Source organism: Camelus ferus, chromosome 1 (genome assembly GCF_009834535.1).
Source record: "Camelus ferus isolate YT-003-E chromosome 1, BCGSAC_Cfer_1.0, whole genome shotgun sequence".
Taxonomy (NCBI): domain Eukaryota; kingdom Metazoa; phylum Chordata; class Mammalia; order Artiodactyla; family Camelidae; genus Camelus; species Camelus ferus.
This window is the reverse complement of record NC_045696.1, coordinates 10,697,440-10,713,026: the sequence shown is the minus strand read 5'-3', so window position 1 is coordinate 10,713,026 and position 15,587 is coordinate 10,697,440. Positions and strand designations below refer to the sequence as shown.

Sequence of the window (15,587 nt, the reverse complement as noted above, 5' to 3'; positions counted from 1 at the left end):
TGGTAGTGTCTCTACCATATAGGAATCACCAACATCCGCATCTGCAGTCCAGGCAGGGCTGCACTTTAAAGGCTTAGAATTTTTTTTCCTCATAGGCTTGCTGCAGACACAGTCCCTTGATCTTCCCATCTGTAAAATGGGGTGGAGGCGTCAGTACCACGGAACTACCTCAGTTAGGCGCTTCTCCAGACCAGGTTTAATTCCTCATGGCAAGGATTTCTGGGTTTGGGAGCCAGGCTGCGAGTGGTAAAACGCGAGTGGTTGGATCTCGTTGTCTGGCCCACGGTGTGAAATCGTTGCCCAGGCTAGAGACTTCCTTTTTGCAGATCAACTAGCGTTTCCCCCTACCCCATGGCACGGTGACCATCACAAAGATGGTGCAGAATATACCGTCATCTGGTTCCCAAGCTCTGAGGGGGTGTTTAACCCTAAGCTCGACTTTCCTCTTGTGGTTGTGCGGTTACTTTGCTGAAATACCTCCTCCCTGTGTCTACACCATTGTCAACTTTTCTATGAAGAGTTGTGATTTCTTTCAAAATCCCTTTCTGGAGTCGGTCCCCTCCCTCCTTCCCCACCTTCTTCTTCGCAAGGCCCTGTCCCCGGCTGGGGGCGCTACCGGCCGCTGGCCGAGCTGCGGCAGCCGCCACCTCCTAGAGGCGCGCTTGGAGTGCGAAGAAAGTAGGAGCTTTGTGCCTGGTTATCACGTACATTTGGGGCTCAAAATGCACACGTGTTGATGAAACCCATGAAATGGGAACAGGTGGCGAGAACCCAGGGAGAGGAAAAGCAAGGAAGGAGACTCGCCCCAGCCCCAGCCCCAGCTCCTGGGTCGCCAGGGTTATCTGGGTATCAGGTTAGTTTGTGTGCAGAGCCCCCAGCCCACCCCATCCGCCAGCCTGACTTTGTGGTCCCGTATTTTTACAGAAATTTGACAATGTACCCTCTCTCCCTCGGTCCCAACCGCGTTAGGCCCTCTGCACTACCCCCCCCCCCCCCGCAAGCCCGCCCTTCTCCCTCTCGCTTCTCACACGCCCTCTCGGGGTCCTTCCTCCAGTCCCTCCCCAAGAATCTCCCGGCCGCGGGCGCCCATTGGCTGTGCGCGGGGAAGAGGCGTGTGCCCGGCCCCGCGAGTTTCATTGAGCGGAATTAGCCCGGATGACATCAGCTTCCCAGCCCCCCGGGCCGGCCCAGCTCATTGGCGCCGCGGCCCCTCCAGGACCCGCACATTGTTCCCCGCCCCCGCCTCGGCCACCGCCGCCGTCGCCGCCGCCACTGAACTATAAAAACCCGCCGAGCCCGGAAAGGTGCGGATGCTTATTATAGATCTACGCGACATCAGCGCCCGGGGCCCAGTTCTCTGTTGCAGCTTTTGGGAAAGAGCTCCTCTAATTGCATCCACAGTAAGTGTCCCCGCCCCCCTCCCCCCCGCAACCCCAGCCACCCGAGCCTACATCCCAGGGACAGACGCCTCTCACTTCGGCTGAGACCCGGGAAGCTCTGGTAAGGGGACCTGGATCCCGCCGCTGCCCTCCAGTTCTTCTAAGCGGCTTTGCTGCTTTGACCCTCCCCATACTCAACTTAGCATCCCCTTCCACCAAAAGCAAGAAGTCAGGGCTACAGTAGCTTTTTCTGCCTAAGTCCCAGTCAGATGGAGAGCCCTCTGCGGGCCCCGGACGCAGCGCGTGGAATCTGGGCCCCGTGCGGGCGCTGAGTGCCAGTCTATGTGCGTGTGTTTGCTGTGCGGTGTCAGTGGAGATAAGGTGGATGCGTTTGAGGAACAAAATAAATACTTCTCTATTTATATTTCCATCCCTCCCAAAGAAAAAAAAAACATTATTTGCCACTCGTTTATTCCAGCCCTGGAGATCCAGTCTCCTCATTCTTAATAAAAAGCATAAAATCTCTAGATGCCACCTTCACTAAGGGGTAGCCAATGTTCCCTAGATTAAACAACCTGTGGATGAGAGCGGACAGGAGGCAGTAGAGAGGGGAAGAGATTACTTAAACGTACCTGCATGCTGAAGGAAGGAAGGTCAGAAACTGCGAGGTGAACCCAGAGCGCTTGGACCCCGCACTGCGATGCAGGCGGGAGCAGCTTTTCTCCCTCACTCTCCTAGTGCCTCTCGATCTCAATCTCGATTTCGATCTCTCGCTCTCTCTCGTGTTTCTTCTCTCCGCAGTAGGCGTCCGTGGAAGCTCTGAGGCCCGAGAGAGGGAAGACCCTGCGAAAGCTGCAACTATCCCTTGGGGCCATGGACTCGGACGCCAGCTTGGTGTCTAGTCGCCCGTCGTCGCCAGAGCCCGATGACCTTTTTCTGCCCGCCCGGAGCAAAGGCAGCGGGGGCAGCGGCTTCACGGGGGGCGCCGTATCCTCGTCCACGCCGAGCGATTGCCCGCCAGAGCTGAGCGCCGAGCTTCGCGGCGCCATGGGCGCAGCGGGCACGCACCCGGGGGACAAGCTGGGCGGCGGCGGCTTCAAGTCATCCTCGTCCAGCACTTCGTCGTCCACGTCGTCAGCTGCTGCGTCGTCCACCAAGAAGGACAAGAAGCAGATGACTGAGCCCGAGCTGCAACAGCTACGCCTCAAGATCAACAGCCGCGAGCGCAAGCGGATGCACGACCTCAACATCGCCATGGACGGGCTGCGCGAGGTCATGCCGTACGCTCACGGCCCATCGGTGCGCAAGCTCTCCAAAATCGCCACGCTGCTGCTGGCGCGCAACTACATCCTCATGCTCACCAATTCGCTGGAGGAGATGAAGCGACTGGTGAGCGAGATCTACGGCGGCCACCACGCCGGCTTCCACCCATCCGCCTGCGGCGGCCTCGCGCACTCAGCACCCCTGCCGGCCGCCACGGCGCACCCGGCGGCCGCCGCGCACGCGGCGCACCACCCGGCGGTGCACCATCCCATCTTGCCTCCGGCCGCCGCCGCCGCCGCCGCCGCTGCGGCCGCCGCCGCGGTGTCCAGCGCTTCCCTGCCCGGCTCCGGGTTGTCGTCGGTCGGCTCCATTCGGCCCCCTCACGGTTTGCTCAAGTCTCCGTCGGCGGCAGCGGCAGCCCCTCTGGGGGGCGGGGGCGGCAGCAGCGGGGGCAGTGGTGGCTTCCAGCACTGGGGCGGCATGCCTTGCCCTTGCAGCATGTGCCAAGTGCCACCGCCCCACCACCACGTGTCGGCCATGGGCGCCGGCAGCCTGCCGCGCCTCACCTCCGACGCCAAGTGAGCTGGCTGGTGCGGGCGCGTTCTGGCGAGCGGGGTTTGGGGGCCCGGAGGCTGCGGGGAAGCGAGGACTGGCCGGCGCTAGGGGCCTGGGAGCTCAGTTCCGAGGGGGAGCGCAGCACTGTGGGCTGGGGGTGGGGGCAGTGGTGAGGACTCCAGCACCCAGGGACTGAAGCAGTGGAGCGCACTGAACAGTGGGGAGTGAGAGGGAAATTTGCTCTGAGACCTAGTTCAACCATCTCTGGCTTTAAACAGCGCTGCTCCGGTAGCCACCACTTTATACGAAGGCACCTCTACGAGCATCCCTTCCTACAACTCCCCTCCCCCTGCCTCCCAAAAAGAAATGATTCTAAATACTTTGGTTTCCCTGAAAACTTGGGCCCTGGCAGCACTTCGTTATATGGAGGAGGAGGTGATGGAGGGGGAGCTTTGGGGGCTCCCTCTCCTTCCTCCTTTCTTGGCGGGTAGAAAACTCTTGGGAGCCCCTCTCCAGAAGCGGCCGTCTGGCCTTGCCCGCAAAGGTGGTCCGTGGCCCAGGGCCAGGGCCTACGAGTTAGTTCGAAGCTGGTATTTGGTACCAGAAGCACTTATGGTCGTGTCCAATCTCCATATCTGGATAAACCCACAACTGTCTGAGAACTGTTGCCATTCCTCCCTGTCGCTCCTATTGGTTGGGGGGAGGGATTAATAAAACTGTCAATGTTTCATTTTCAACAGCACAGTCAAGCTTTATAGACAGTCAGAATAGAACCACTTGTGGATTGGAGTAATCTAAAACTGTCGACTTTGGGTACGGGTGATTTTTAGTTACTTCACAATAGAATCTCCCTCCCTCTGCATTCTTTCCATCTCTTGAGCACAAAGTGAGTTGGTTTCTTACCTGATTGGGGGCAGTCATTTTGATACTGAGGGTTTGACAGAACTCCAAGGATTTTGCTGTGAATATAGTTTTGGTTATTTGTGAGTTCAGTTGGCTCCTTAATTTTTTCTTTCTTGGATGTGTAAATACAATGTTGATAATGAGGTAAGTGCGTGCTGCTAAATTGTTTGCTCACCTGACTGCCAGCCCCTCCGGATTCTAAACCGGGTTTCCTATATATTGGTTTCTTTCCGCCACGTTTAGCATAAATGACAAACTCCTCCACGTGCTTCCTGCCTCCCCACAAACCGCCTGGGCGCTACCAGAGTTGCAATACGAGATTCACAGCGTCTGCCACATAACATCCCTTCTCTGATCGCTGCCCCTTGCAGAGAGTGTATCATCTGTTTTATTTTTGTAAAAAGAAAAAAGTGCTAAATAATATTTATTACTTGTTTGGTTGCAAAAATGAAATAAATGATTGAGTGTTGAGATTTTAAATAAAATTCAAAGTAAGTTGGGTGTTTTCCAGCCTTGTGGATGGTAAGATTTGCGGCGAAGCTCCCCAGGAATGGGGGCAAGACTCAATCACTTGGGGCCAGATTTGGGGACCATTTTGCTGATTTCGCCCTGGAGAAATATAAGAGGGTCGTTTGACTATTCTCTCCCCTAACAAACATACTCACATAACTCTTTAAAACACTCTCTGGGCACATCCTTAGGATGCTTCTCACAAATCACTTGTTTTTATTTTTATTTTCTGATGCCTAATCCGGAACTCCTTTTCCCTTCTGTTAAGGATTATGTTAATTGAAAATGAAAATTTCCCTTTCTGCCCGCGGAACTTTGAGCCTCGGGGCAAGGCCCCTGCCTTTGGCTGGGGTTCCCGGCGCTCAGGCTCCCTGCCCTGTCGCGACTTTATTTTCTCTCTGCTCAGAGGCGGTCGCCCACCCTCATCTGCTCCCCGGCTTCGCTAGGCTTCAGCTGCGGACCAGCCGTGTGGGGCCCCGGACCTGCAGCGCCTCGGTTGTTGGGGCTAAGTGCCGCGGGAGCGTTTGGCTTGGGATCCACTAACCCCTCGCTCCCTTCCCGGCGCTATGCACGACTCTCCCCAGGCGCCCACCCAGGCCTTGAACTACAGAATGTCAGGTGCTGGGAACAGCCGGCGGGGAGCAAGACTGGAACCGTGCTCTGGCCTCGTGGTCTTCCCCGGGGTACCTCTGTTTTCAAAATTGCAGTATAAATTTAGGACGAGGCTCTTACGAGAGATTCTGGGTAAAAGTTTAAAAAAAAAAAAAAGCTTCAGTCTTTCCCATCAAGGAAGAGGACAGACCATGTTGCAGTCTTTCAGCCCTTGGTCTTACGGGAAAACGTGCGCCCTTGAAGGCAGCGAATCGCGGACACAGTGGGTGGGCCCCCGGCCCTGGGCCCTTTCACCGAAGGCGCTTTTGGTGACCACCTGCAGAAGGTTCCTGCGCCTAGGGCACCTGCCAGGGACGGAGAAGTTTTCCTTGAGGTCGCCCCTGAGCCGGGCCCAGAGGACTCCACTCCTGGGCGAGGCCGAGCGGTTGCAGAGCAGGGAGAAAGGGAATAGGGGCCCGAGTTGCTCCACGTGAATCCAAGAAGAGGGTAGGGAGGGATCCAATAGCTTTTATTTTGAAATCCCATTTGAAACGAAATTTGTTAAGAATTCAAAACTGGGCCCTGCTCTAGCCAAAGACACAAACAGAGAAACCCTCGGGCTGCCTGGGGCGGGGGGTGGGGGCGGGGGGTGTTGCTGGTGGCAGTCTCAGCTTCCTTCACCCATCTCGAGGCTTGGCGTGTGCAGGCGAGGGCCCCGGGTGTGCGTGGCATATGCATAGAGGGGCAGTTGTTGAAAGGAAGTAAATCAAGTCTCCCCCTTCAACCCCCAGACCCAAGCTCTCGGCGCGTGTCCAGCCGCCAGTCAGGCTAGACCTGGGCCTCCAAGGAAGGAGGGCCCAGATCCAGCCTCCCGGGAGCCACTTGCCTAAACCTCGCGCCCAGCCAGGAATCTGGGCCACCACTTGAGAGCGGAGCGTCCTGGGATGCCAAGTAGGCACACACAGACGCACTGGAGAGCGTACGTCCCCAGGGCAGGTGGTTCCTTGCAGAGAGTGGCCCCAGACTGGCGGGGCCGTGAGGGGGGTGCTTAGGCCAGCGGCTGGGCTTCGGAGTAGATGGGAAAAGATGTTAGGCTACCGCGTTGACTTCCAAGGACCCCCGCACTGAGAGAGCGGAAGGAAGAAGGCGGAAAACAGTCCCAGGAACCACGCAGTCTACAGGGCACTGGCAGATAGGGTCCCCTTTCTGGGGTCCGGTGGTCCTTTCAGGTGCTGGCCCACAGCTCAGCTTCCCCACCCCCTACACGGCCCTGGCAATTCCTCAGCTCTCAGCCTCGGGGCCCAGAGACTTCTGTCAACAGCCCCCAAAGTCTCCGAGATTCTCCCCAACTTCCTCCCCCACCTCATAAAAACTCACTGACTTGAGGCTGAGGGACAGGGCCCTCCTCCATGGCCTCTGCCCCCCTAGAGCACTGCCTCCCTCCTCACTCCCTTCCTGGGGCAGGAGACACAGAGACGTGACCGTTCCCTGGAGTCTATGTTGAAGGGCATTGCCAGAACCCCACGGGGATGCTGCCCTGTGTCTCTAGCCCCATAGAGTTGAAACTGAATCCCTGCAACAAGCAGCGAGCCAAGGGGCAAAGCAGACCCTCACAGTTAAAGTGCATCTCAGTTGGGGAATGTGTTGCTGAGACCCGAGGTGTCACACTCCCAGCGAGGAGGGCTGTAGGAAATACTAAGTACCAGGGACACACGTGGTGATCTGGAGCTGAGGCAGCCCAGCAAGTAAGGCCTGTTCTTCTCATTGCCAGACTGAAACCAGGGAGATACTCCAAGGCCAGGCCACTGGGGTTTCAAGCCCCTTAGATACTCTCAGTGATGGAGAACCATCTGTCTCCCTTTAGGGCAGAACTTACCTAGCAATCTGTCTGAACTCCCTCTATTAAGTAAACACCTTGATGACCTCTAGAAGTTTGTCTAAGGCAAAAGACTCCCCTTACACAAGCCTGCCTCTCATTTTAAATCCCTCTTTTAGTACAAGCTTTGGGTCAAGTCTGTGCCTCCCAGTACTAGTAAGGATTATGTGAGTCTATGACAGGGGCCCTACACCAACCATCTCAAGACACCTTGCTGGTAACAAGCCCTCATTCATTGTCTCTGCAAATCTGTAAGAGAGGGCAGAATCAGACTTCGTGGTTCTCAGGGTAAGTGGCTGCTGCACTGAGTCCTGCCCTGGCTGTGGAGAGGTACCTGTGGAACTGTGTGGGTCAGTAGGCCATTCCTCCGTTTGCAGGCTGCAGACAGTCCATAGGCTTAGACCCCTGGGGCTAAGCCCTCCATCCCTTATCAGAGTAATGGGCAACTCTAGGCAGGACAGAGATGGGCATCACCCCCTCACTCACATCCCTGCTTCCCGTCTTTCTCTTGGGGCAGCGCTATTGCTACAGGGTGGGGTTAATGGGGGGGGGGGGGAGACGCGGCAGAGAGGAGCATGAGACAGATTCAGGAGCAAGGAAGCAGTGTGAGGCTGCACCTCAGGGAGCTCAGGATACTAATAATAGGCAAAGAAGGCTGGAAGAGGAGGGGCCAATAGTTACTGAAGGCTAGTCGGTATAGGGCACCACACTGAGAGCTTCGCGTGTGTTATTAGTTCATTCAATTCTCAGGGTAACCCTTTGAGGATGGTGCTATTATCATTCCATTTTACAGGTGAGGAAACTGAGGCGCAGAGAGGGTAAGTGGCTGGCTCAGGGGAAGAGACAATAAATGGAGGCAGCAAATTTGTAATCCTGGGAGTCTGACTCCAGAGCCCATGTCAGGGAGGTCGCCCCACCCATACCCCCAGACCCTGGCTCAGCCATCTCCTCTCCCGGAATCCTCGGAGCTCCCGCGCTGCTATCCACCCGCCTCCGCCGCCATCCTCCAGGTCCCCTTAGGTGCTACTCCTAGTGCTCCCCTTGTGCGCCAGGACCCCATCTGGCCCCGCGCCCCTATCTGGGCGGCAGGCGGTGCCGACAGGCCTTAGCAATTAGCGGGCTCGGGTGGGCGCGCGGCGCGGCCCGCAGCGGGTGAGCCCAGGCGGCCACTAATTAGGGCGGCCGGCGGCGCGGAGAGGGACCGTCGTTCGGGCAGGACAGCTGCCGCCCCCGCCGGCCCCCGGGCCTCGCCCCCGCTTGCGTGGTCCACACCCCGTGCAGCAATTCGGAAAGGAGTCGCCAACCGAAATGCCTGCAGCGCCCTGGGCGACCCCGGCGCGGGACGGGCTGATGGGCACAGGAGGAAGCTGTGGGGACCCCAAAGCTGGGAGTGCGCGCTGTCCTACCAGGGGATTCCAGACCCCGCTTTACAACACCCTAGGGCCCCATAGACAAGCGGCAAGGGGAAGCCGGACTGGCCTTCGGGCTTCCAGGTTGCAACTCCTGGAAGTGGCGTAGCCGACCAGGACGGCCCGGCTGGGCGCTGGCTTTGGGGTCCTTGGACCGCCAGGTCGCCGCTCTCCGGAAACGGACTTGTCCGTGATCTTGCGCCAAACTGTGCGCCGGCGTCCCCTCCGCCCCTTGCTTCCTGCATCCTCCCCGGGCAGAACCGGGCCCGTGGGGACTGCGCACCCCGGCTTCGCTGGCCCGCCCCGCCCGCCGATGCCCCAGCGCCGCCCGCTTGGGCTCGGATCTTCTAATCTTCGATCAGCAGCTGCCTTGGACCGCGCGGGGCTTTCCTTTGAAGAACTTTGAGACCGCGGCGGCCCCACGGCCTCTGAGTCCACTAGCTGGGGGGGGGGGGGTTGGCAGGCTCCTGAGAGGAAGACACGAAGAACTCACCAGAAGCGCCGAAGTTCGGATAGAGGCCAAACAGCTTCCCTAGGGAATCCCGAAGCTCGACAACACAGGCCTGGCACTTGCATCTGGGTCTACGCATCTTAGTCCGCACTCACGCACGAGGCCTCAGGCACCCGAGCTTGTGCTTACGGGTCCATGAACACGGGCGAGTCTGGAACCTGGAAGCACCAGCCTTGGTCTGGAAGCCCTAGGGGCCTCCTGAACTCTGGAGGCCAGCTGAGGACAGCTCCGTTTACCTTCCCTTTCCTTGGCTGACTGGAAAGCTGGGAATCTGTCCAGTCCTAGGCCTTCTAGGCCTTGTAGGCCTGGGCCGCTGACCTTCCCTCTACCATCCTTCCAGTCCAAACTCATTCCTCAAATCTTGGCAATAGAAGCTTGCCTTGCAGAGTAGGATGGGACTGGCCTCTCAGAGGCTCTGTGAGCTCTCTCTGACCTCAGTTGCCTCATCTGTAGAATGGAGGCAGGTTGGGTGATCACCAGAGCTCCGTGGAAGGATCAGGCTCCACCCTGCGTACCTGAGCCCCCTGGGTCCCCTGATCCATCTCTGGGAGAAGTTCTGGGAGTCCCTGACCAGCAGGGAGGGTGTGATGGGTGAAAACAACTCGCCTTAGTGTCCTGTGTGTGCACCAATGGAATTCACAGACTTCGCTCAAGTGGGAGTGTAGACAATTTTAGAAATGGCGACCAATGGTCCTTGGGTTTTTGGCTCCCCATGGTACAAATCGGCATGGATGTCTTTGTATCTAGACGTGCCTGCTTAATGTAAAAAAAATGAATGGATGGATGGTCCAGTGGAAGTGAATGGAGGACCCTGGGAAGGAAGAGGTTTCCAGGGCATAGGGAGAGAGACAAGAGTGTTAGGTGACCTGGGAATCAGGCACTGATAGGGACCATTGGGGCCTAAAGACTGGGGGCAATTTTGATTCTACTCAAGACAGCTGGATTCAGATACCCCAACCTACAAGTGAGCAAGGTTATGAGACCTCCCAGAGCATCTGTCTCTTCTTATGTAAATAGAATAGTTAATAATAGTACCTGACAGTTGTGTTACTACCAGAATTAAATGAAATGGCCTAGGATTAAGTGACTGGCCTCCTGCTTGGTCCTAGCCATGTATGGATGCCCTGGGCCCAGAGACCTGGTTGGGGTACAGCTGCTGGACCCTCACGCATGAGTCTGGGCCCCCAGGTAAGTCATGTGTTGGGGTGGGGGGTGTGGTCAAGCGCCAGGAAGACCATGATTGGGCAGCTAGGTGTGGGGTGGTATGTTGCCTTGGCTCAGCTCCACCAGCTGTGTGACCTTGAACAAGAGTCTGAGCCTTAGCTTCTTTCTCTGCAAAATGGGCATAATGCTAGTACCACCTTTGCTGGGCATCAGGTTTGAAAGGGAGAACAGGGCCCTGGGCCTGGCACACAGGGCAGGCCCAATGAGGCTGAAGAGCCTGCCTGGTTGCTGGGGTGTCATTTCATCAACTCTTCTGGGGTGTCCTATGAGTTAGGGTTCCTGTTACTCTGTCACCTGACCTGCCCGGCAGCATACTGAGGGGGTCTGTATGACCCAGGACCCAGGAAAGTCCCAGAAACTCTATATACAGAGTTTAGTTCCTAACCCCTCCCTTCCCCTCCTCATTCAGGGAAAAGCCCCTGTTCTCACCTCCGAATGCCCCAGGGTGCCTGGTACAGGGCCTGACACATAGTTCTTGCATTGGATAGTGCAACAGGGCCCACACTCCACACAGAACTGAGTACCTTCACAGGCAGGAGCCAGAATCCAAGAGGAATTCATTGAAGGGAAGGTGGCCTGTGAAACAAGCTGAGACCCTAGCCTCACAGTTCTCTCCCCTCCCTTTCAAGGCCAGGCCTGCTGGTCCCTCGATCCATGCCCCTTGGATACCTGATGCAAGGGGTCAGCTGGAAGGCAAAAGATCATCCCACTTAGAATTACAGCTGGGAGCCACAGGGAGAGCAGTGGTGGGGCCTCCAGGGAGTGGGGCTGGGAGCTCCCCATCACCCCACTTCTGAACTCGCGCAGCTATTCAGGCCAGTGCAGCTAATAAAGACATCAGAGTCCTGCATGGCTCAGCCCGGGAAGGAAGGAAGTGACCCAGTGCAGCCTGGGCGCTGGCAAAGGCTGCAGCAGGGGCAGGGAACTCAGAAATCTGTTAAACCAAGAAGGCTTGGCCAGCCACCTCCATCCCGAGACTTACCCTCTCAGCCCCTCTACTTCCCACCATCCCCTCCCTGAGCCGGGATCAGGGCTCAGCCCAACTCACCCACCTAGATCTGTTTGTCATCACCCCCATTGTTTTCTGTGTTTAACGCATCAGCTCCTCCTACGCATTCACTTCTTTTGGTTGGTTGTTTTCATTGAGGTGAAATTTCCTGTAACATGAAATTAACCATTTTAAAGTGAACAAATCAGTGGCATTCACAGTGTTCTGCAATCACTGCTTCTCTCTACTCTCTCTAGTTCCAAAACATTTTTATCACCCCAAAGTAAAACCCATTAAGCAGTTACTCTCCACGCCCTGTCCCTTCAGCCCCTGGTAACTATTAATCTGTTTTTGGCTTCTATGGATTTACCTGTTCTAGACATTTTGTATAAATGGAATCATGCAATATGTTCCTTCTGTGTCTAATTTTTTTTTTACTTAGCATGATGATTTTGAGGTTCATCCACCCTGTACCTGTGTTGGTGTTTCATTCCTTCTAAAGCAGAATACCATGCTATTGTATGTATGTACTGCATTCTGTTCATCCACTCATCTGCTAACAGTCTCATTTACCTCTGAGTAACTCCTCAGGCCACTGCATGTGACTCGCCATGATGAAAAGAAGCCTGGGCTAGGAGTTAAAAATTCAGAGGAGGCTGGGTGTTCTAAGGCAAGTTGTTTCACCTTTCTGGGCCTTGACCTACTCATCTATAAAGTGAAAAGTTTGGCAAGGGCCGTTCCAAGTTTTGACCCTTTGCAAATTTTCCCAACTCTGAAGTCCTCCCTGCCACTCAAAGAAAGAAGCCCCACGCCTTTCCTGCCAGCTGTAACCCAGTGTCAAGGACCCATTCAAAAAACTGCCCTGGGGCTTGACAGGAACCCCAGTAGATCAGGTCTGCCTAAGAAATCTATACTTTTGGGTCTGAGAGAGGTCAAATCTTAGTGAGAAGCCTGGCTGAAGTGGGTAGTTTTATGTGAGTTATTCCCTTATTAAACACTCAGCCAGACTCTCATCACTTGTGACTTGGTGATGAAATGGCCAACTTACTTGTGGCATATACAGCTCCTCATTATGATACAGTTAAGAGCCACATTTTAAGAAGTGGACATTGAACTAGATCATGAGGATTCAACACAAATCAGGGGATTGCACAAATTGATCTCCTGACTCCTGTGATCTCCATCTTTCATTCAGAGCACATTTACCACCCTGTTACCCCATCTCCTGCTTTGGGCAGGTTGGAAACATACAGAAACAGGGTTAAGAAATAAGCTCTTTCTAACCATTTAAGAGCTTTGAGACCTAACCTAATTGGAGGGGGTCAGTCAACTGATTATTCCAATTGGAATTGAACTGGGTGGGGCTGACTTTAATCTAGGAAAGGTACCATTATCTCAAGGATATTTTATGTTTCTCTTTGGAATATGGAAACTCTGTCAATTGAGATAATAATTTAGCTTCTTCCTTTCCAATACTCCAACCTTGCCCTGGCTCTTTCAATTTCCTTACTCTGTTCACTGTTCTTTTCTCCATACTGTTTCTTTTTTTGATTTATTAAATTTGGTGTTTATTGTCTGTCTTCCCCAGTGGCATATAAGCTCCAGGAGGCAGTGATCTTTGTTCATCCTGATCACTGATGTAGAACAGTGTCCAGCACATAGTAAGAGCTCACTAAACAACGGTTGAGTGAATGAATGGAATGAATGAATGAATGGGATGAATGCATTAGGAGGATTTTTGCCACCAAGCCCTTTCCTAACCAGTGCAGAAGAGGCACAAAGCTTCACTGGGGCTCCCACATGAGAAAACACAAGCAGAATCTGATTCTGGGAAAAGTGTACTGTTGAACTCTGCCTTCCCCAAAATGCTTTTTAAAAAAAACAGCCAAATCTTGGAGGCTGGTCTTGTATGGGTCTTGGGATGGGGAGCAAATAAGGGGTTTTCTGAAATAATTTATTAGTTAGGATCAACAAACTTACTAAAGCTGTAACACTTAACCAACTTACTAAAACTGTAACATTCTCTACTTCTTCCTTGAGTCCCTTGGGTTAGTTTTTGAGCATAATTAGGATCCAGACCTTGAGGTCTCAGATTGACCTTACAATTAAATGGATTCAGAATTGGACAACTTGCCCTAATCCTTAGGGAGGCAAACTTCTCAGCTTAAAAAAAAAAAAAAAAAAAAAAAAGGCAAGTCTTCAATTTGATGAATCTTTCTGATGAGAGCATATCTGAAAGAGGAAAAACATTTCCTGGCAAATTAGCAGCTCCCACAAAGTCATAAACAGAACGAATACGTGTGGGAGGGGGTGGGCAGGGGGGTTGCAACTTTTCAATGCAGACAGCCAGCATAAACCTTAACATGACATGTCCTAAGGAAAAAAAAAAAAAACTGTTCAGTGGTTGTATTTATCCCGAATGCAAAACTGCCCCCTTTGTTGAGGTCGGCTGGACCAAGTCGGCCGGGAGAACAATGTGGAGTCTGCTGGCGGGGCGGCCATGTGCTAATGTGCTCATGCAATACAGGCCGCAACAGATGGCTGTGAGAACACCCGGGCGGCGCCTGCCTGGGTCAGCACGCAGAGCCCCAGCCTTCTTCCCAGTTCTGTCCAGTGATCAAAACACTGCTTCTCTTTGGAGAGATGATGGCTGTCCCTGGGAGGCGGGCGGTGCCCCTTCTGCCGTAAGGGGCACAATGGGGAGAGCAACAGTGCAAAGGAATCACTCAAGTGGAGGGGGGCGGGTGTTGGTTGGTTTGAACCCTGTTGCAGAAGCAGAGTGGAAACGTATTTTCATACGCTTGAAAGTCAGAAGAAGGGAGACACATGCAGTGTTATTCCAGTGTGTTAGCTCATGGGCACTTCTCACGTTTTCCATCTTCTAGACCCAGGATTGGTGTTTTGGGTGTAGTTCTAATTTTCCATCCTTTCCTCTGAGGAGTCTGTCTTCTCTCCTTCCCCACATCTCAGTCACTTAAAGAGAGAGAGGAAACCACCCCTCAAACCCAAACCCAAACCCAAACAAAACCCAGCTTTCTTGCAACTACGAAGAGTCCAAAGAAATTCCTTTGGAAACCTAGCTAAATGAGATGCATCTGGCCTCCTCTGAGGTCCGTCCCTGCTTCCCTTCACATGAGAAGAAAACCCACATTAGCCAGCACTTTTGCCCTTCCCACCCCTACCTTGAAGCAAAGCCTTGAGCAGATTGGGCTGAGTTGACATCTTGAGGCTCACATGTCCCAGGAAAGGAGGCAGGACCATCAAAGACCGTCTTTGTCTCCCCATCCACCATGCCAGGCTGAGCTCATCAGCCCTGCCCACTCTCCCGCTCACGGCCCCGGCTCTGGACACCAGGACTCACTCTGAGCAAAGCCTCCCAGGAGGAAAGTAGCACAGGGAGGGCGGTAGCTCAGAGACCCACCCCAGGTCCACACAGGGCAGGGAAGCACCCACAGGCACAAAAAGGGGCCAGAAAGGACTATAAACCCCTAGCCTCTGACTCTCTGAAACAGATAAGCAGGCATGCCCCTGCCATTCGGTCTTCAAAGTTGGTGTAAGCTTTATGGCGTTCATGCAGGGAGCCCCAGGAAGTTGGTACGTTCCCCAGCCTCTCCCCACGAGCGGTCTGTGCAGCATTCCTCCTGTTGATGCCGGTGTTTGGGATAAGTGTGTGTCTCCAGAAAGCCCTGTAAACATGCTCATTTGCTGGAGGGGGGGAATAAACAGGAAGCCATTAGCACAGGTCAGTCTATAAAGTATTATTTATAGTAGGGCACCATGAGCCTGGAACTGGCAGACTCGACCTAGAAGGGGTGCGGGGCAGGCCAAGGAGAGAGAGAACATGAGACTTAACAGGGCGAGTGCCATGCCAGCCAGAAGTAGGCTTTGGGGAGGGGCGTTGAGGGTGTATCAGTTAGGGGACAGGCTAGGCACTGTAACCAAGAAAGCTCCACAACAGTACAAGTTAAATGAAGTTAAAGTCCAGGGGACGTTGTCCAGGGCTGGTCTGGAGGCTTGATGGTATCAAAGACCCACATTCCTTCCCCATTGTGGCTCAGCTGTCCTCAACACACAGCCCCCACCTGTGACCAGGAGAGTTCTTCCAAACCCGCTGTCATGACTGTATTCTGGCAAACAGGACTGGAGAAGGGGTGGGCCCTCTTTTCCCTTTACCTACACACAGAAGTGGCATATGTCACTTCAGCTCATAGTCCTCAAGGAAGAACTGAGTCATATGGTCACATCTAACTGCAGAGGAGGTTGGAAATGTGGCCTTCTTCTGGGTGGCTATGTGCTAACTAAAACTCCTATTACTAACAAGGGGAGAGCAGATACTGGGGGACACAGGGCCAAGCCACACAGAGCTGAGGCAGGAAGG

At 54.3% G+C, this 15,587-nt stretch overlaps 1 protein-coding gene across 3 annotated transcripts; it reads left to right on the top strand.

The window, feature by feature from the left end:
• The first annotated feature begins 1,202 nt into the window (after nucleotides 1-1,202).
• On the top strand, nucleotides 1,203-4,543 carry OLIG2 (oligodendrocyte transcription factor 2). Of its 3 annotated transcripts, none has more exons than XM_032474660.1 (2): nucleotides 1,203-1,400; nucleotides 2,184-3,934. In XM_032474660.1, exons 1-2 carry the CDS (start codon nucleotides 1,311-1,313, stop codon nucleotides 3,222-3,224), a joined length of 1,131 nt encoding a protein of 376 aa, XP_032330551.1. In that variant the 5' UTR covers nucleotides 1,203-1,310; the 3' UTR covers nucleotides 3,225-3,934. The 3 variants fall into 3 exon arrangements, with proteins under 3 accessions (XP_032330551.1, XP_032330593.1, XP_032330630.1); XM_032474702.1 differs by having other exon boundaries at nucleotides 1,324-1,400; nucleotides 2,181-4,543; XM_032474739.1 differs by lacking the exon at nucleotides 1,203-1,400 and adding an exon at nucleotides 1,471-1,500 and having other exon boundaries at nucleotides 2,181-4,543.
• Nucleotides 4,544-15,587: the final 11,044 nt, after the last annotated feature.

Bases quoted from the DNA above. Each gene is read 5' to 3' on its own strand.
- OLIG2 (XM_032474660.1), top strand. From the start codon at position 1,311: ATGCTTATTATAGATCTACGCGACATCAGCGCCCGGGGCCCAGTTCTC. The intron at 1,401-2,183 runs GTAAGTGTCCCC...TCTCCGCAGTAG, and splicing joins CTCCTCTAATTGCATCCACA to GCGTCCGTGGAAGCTCTGAG.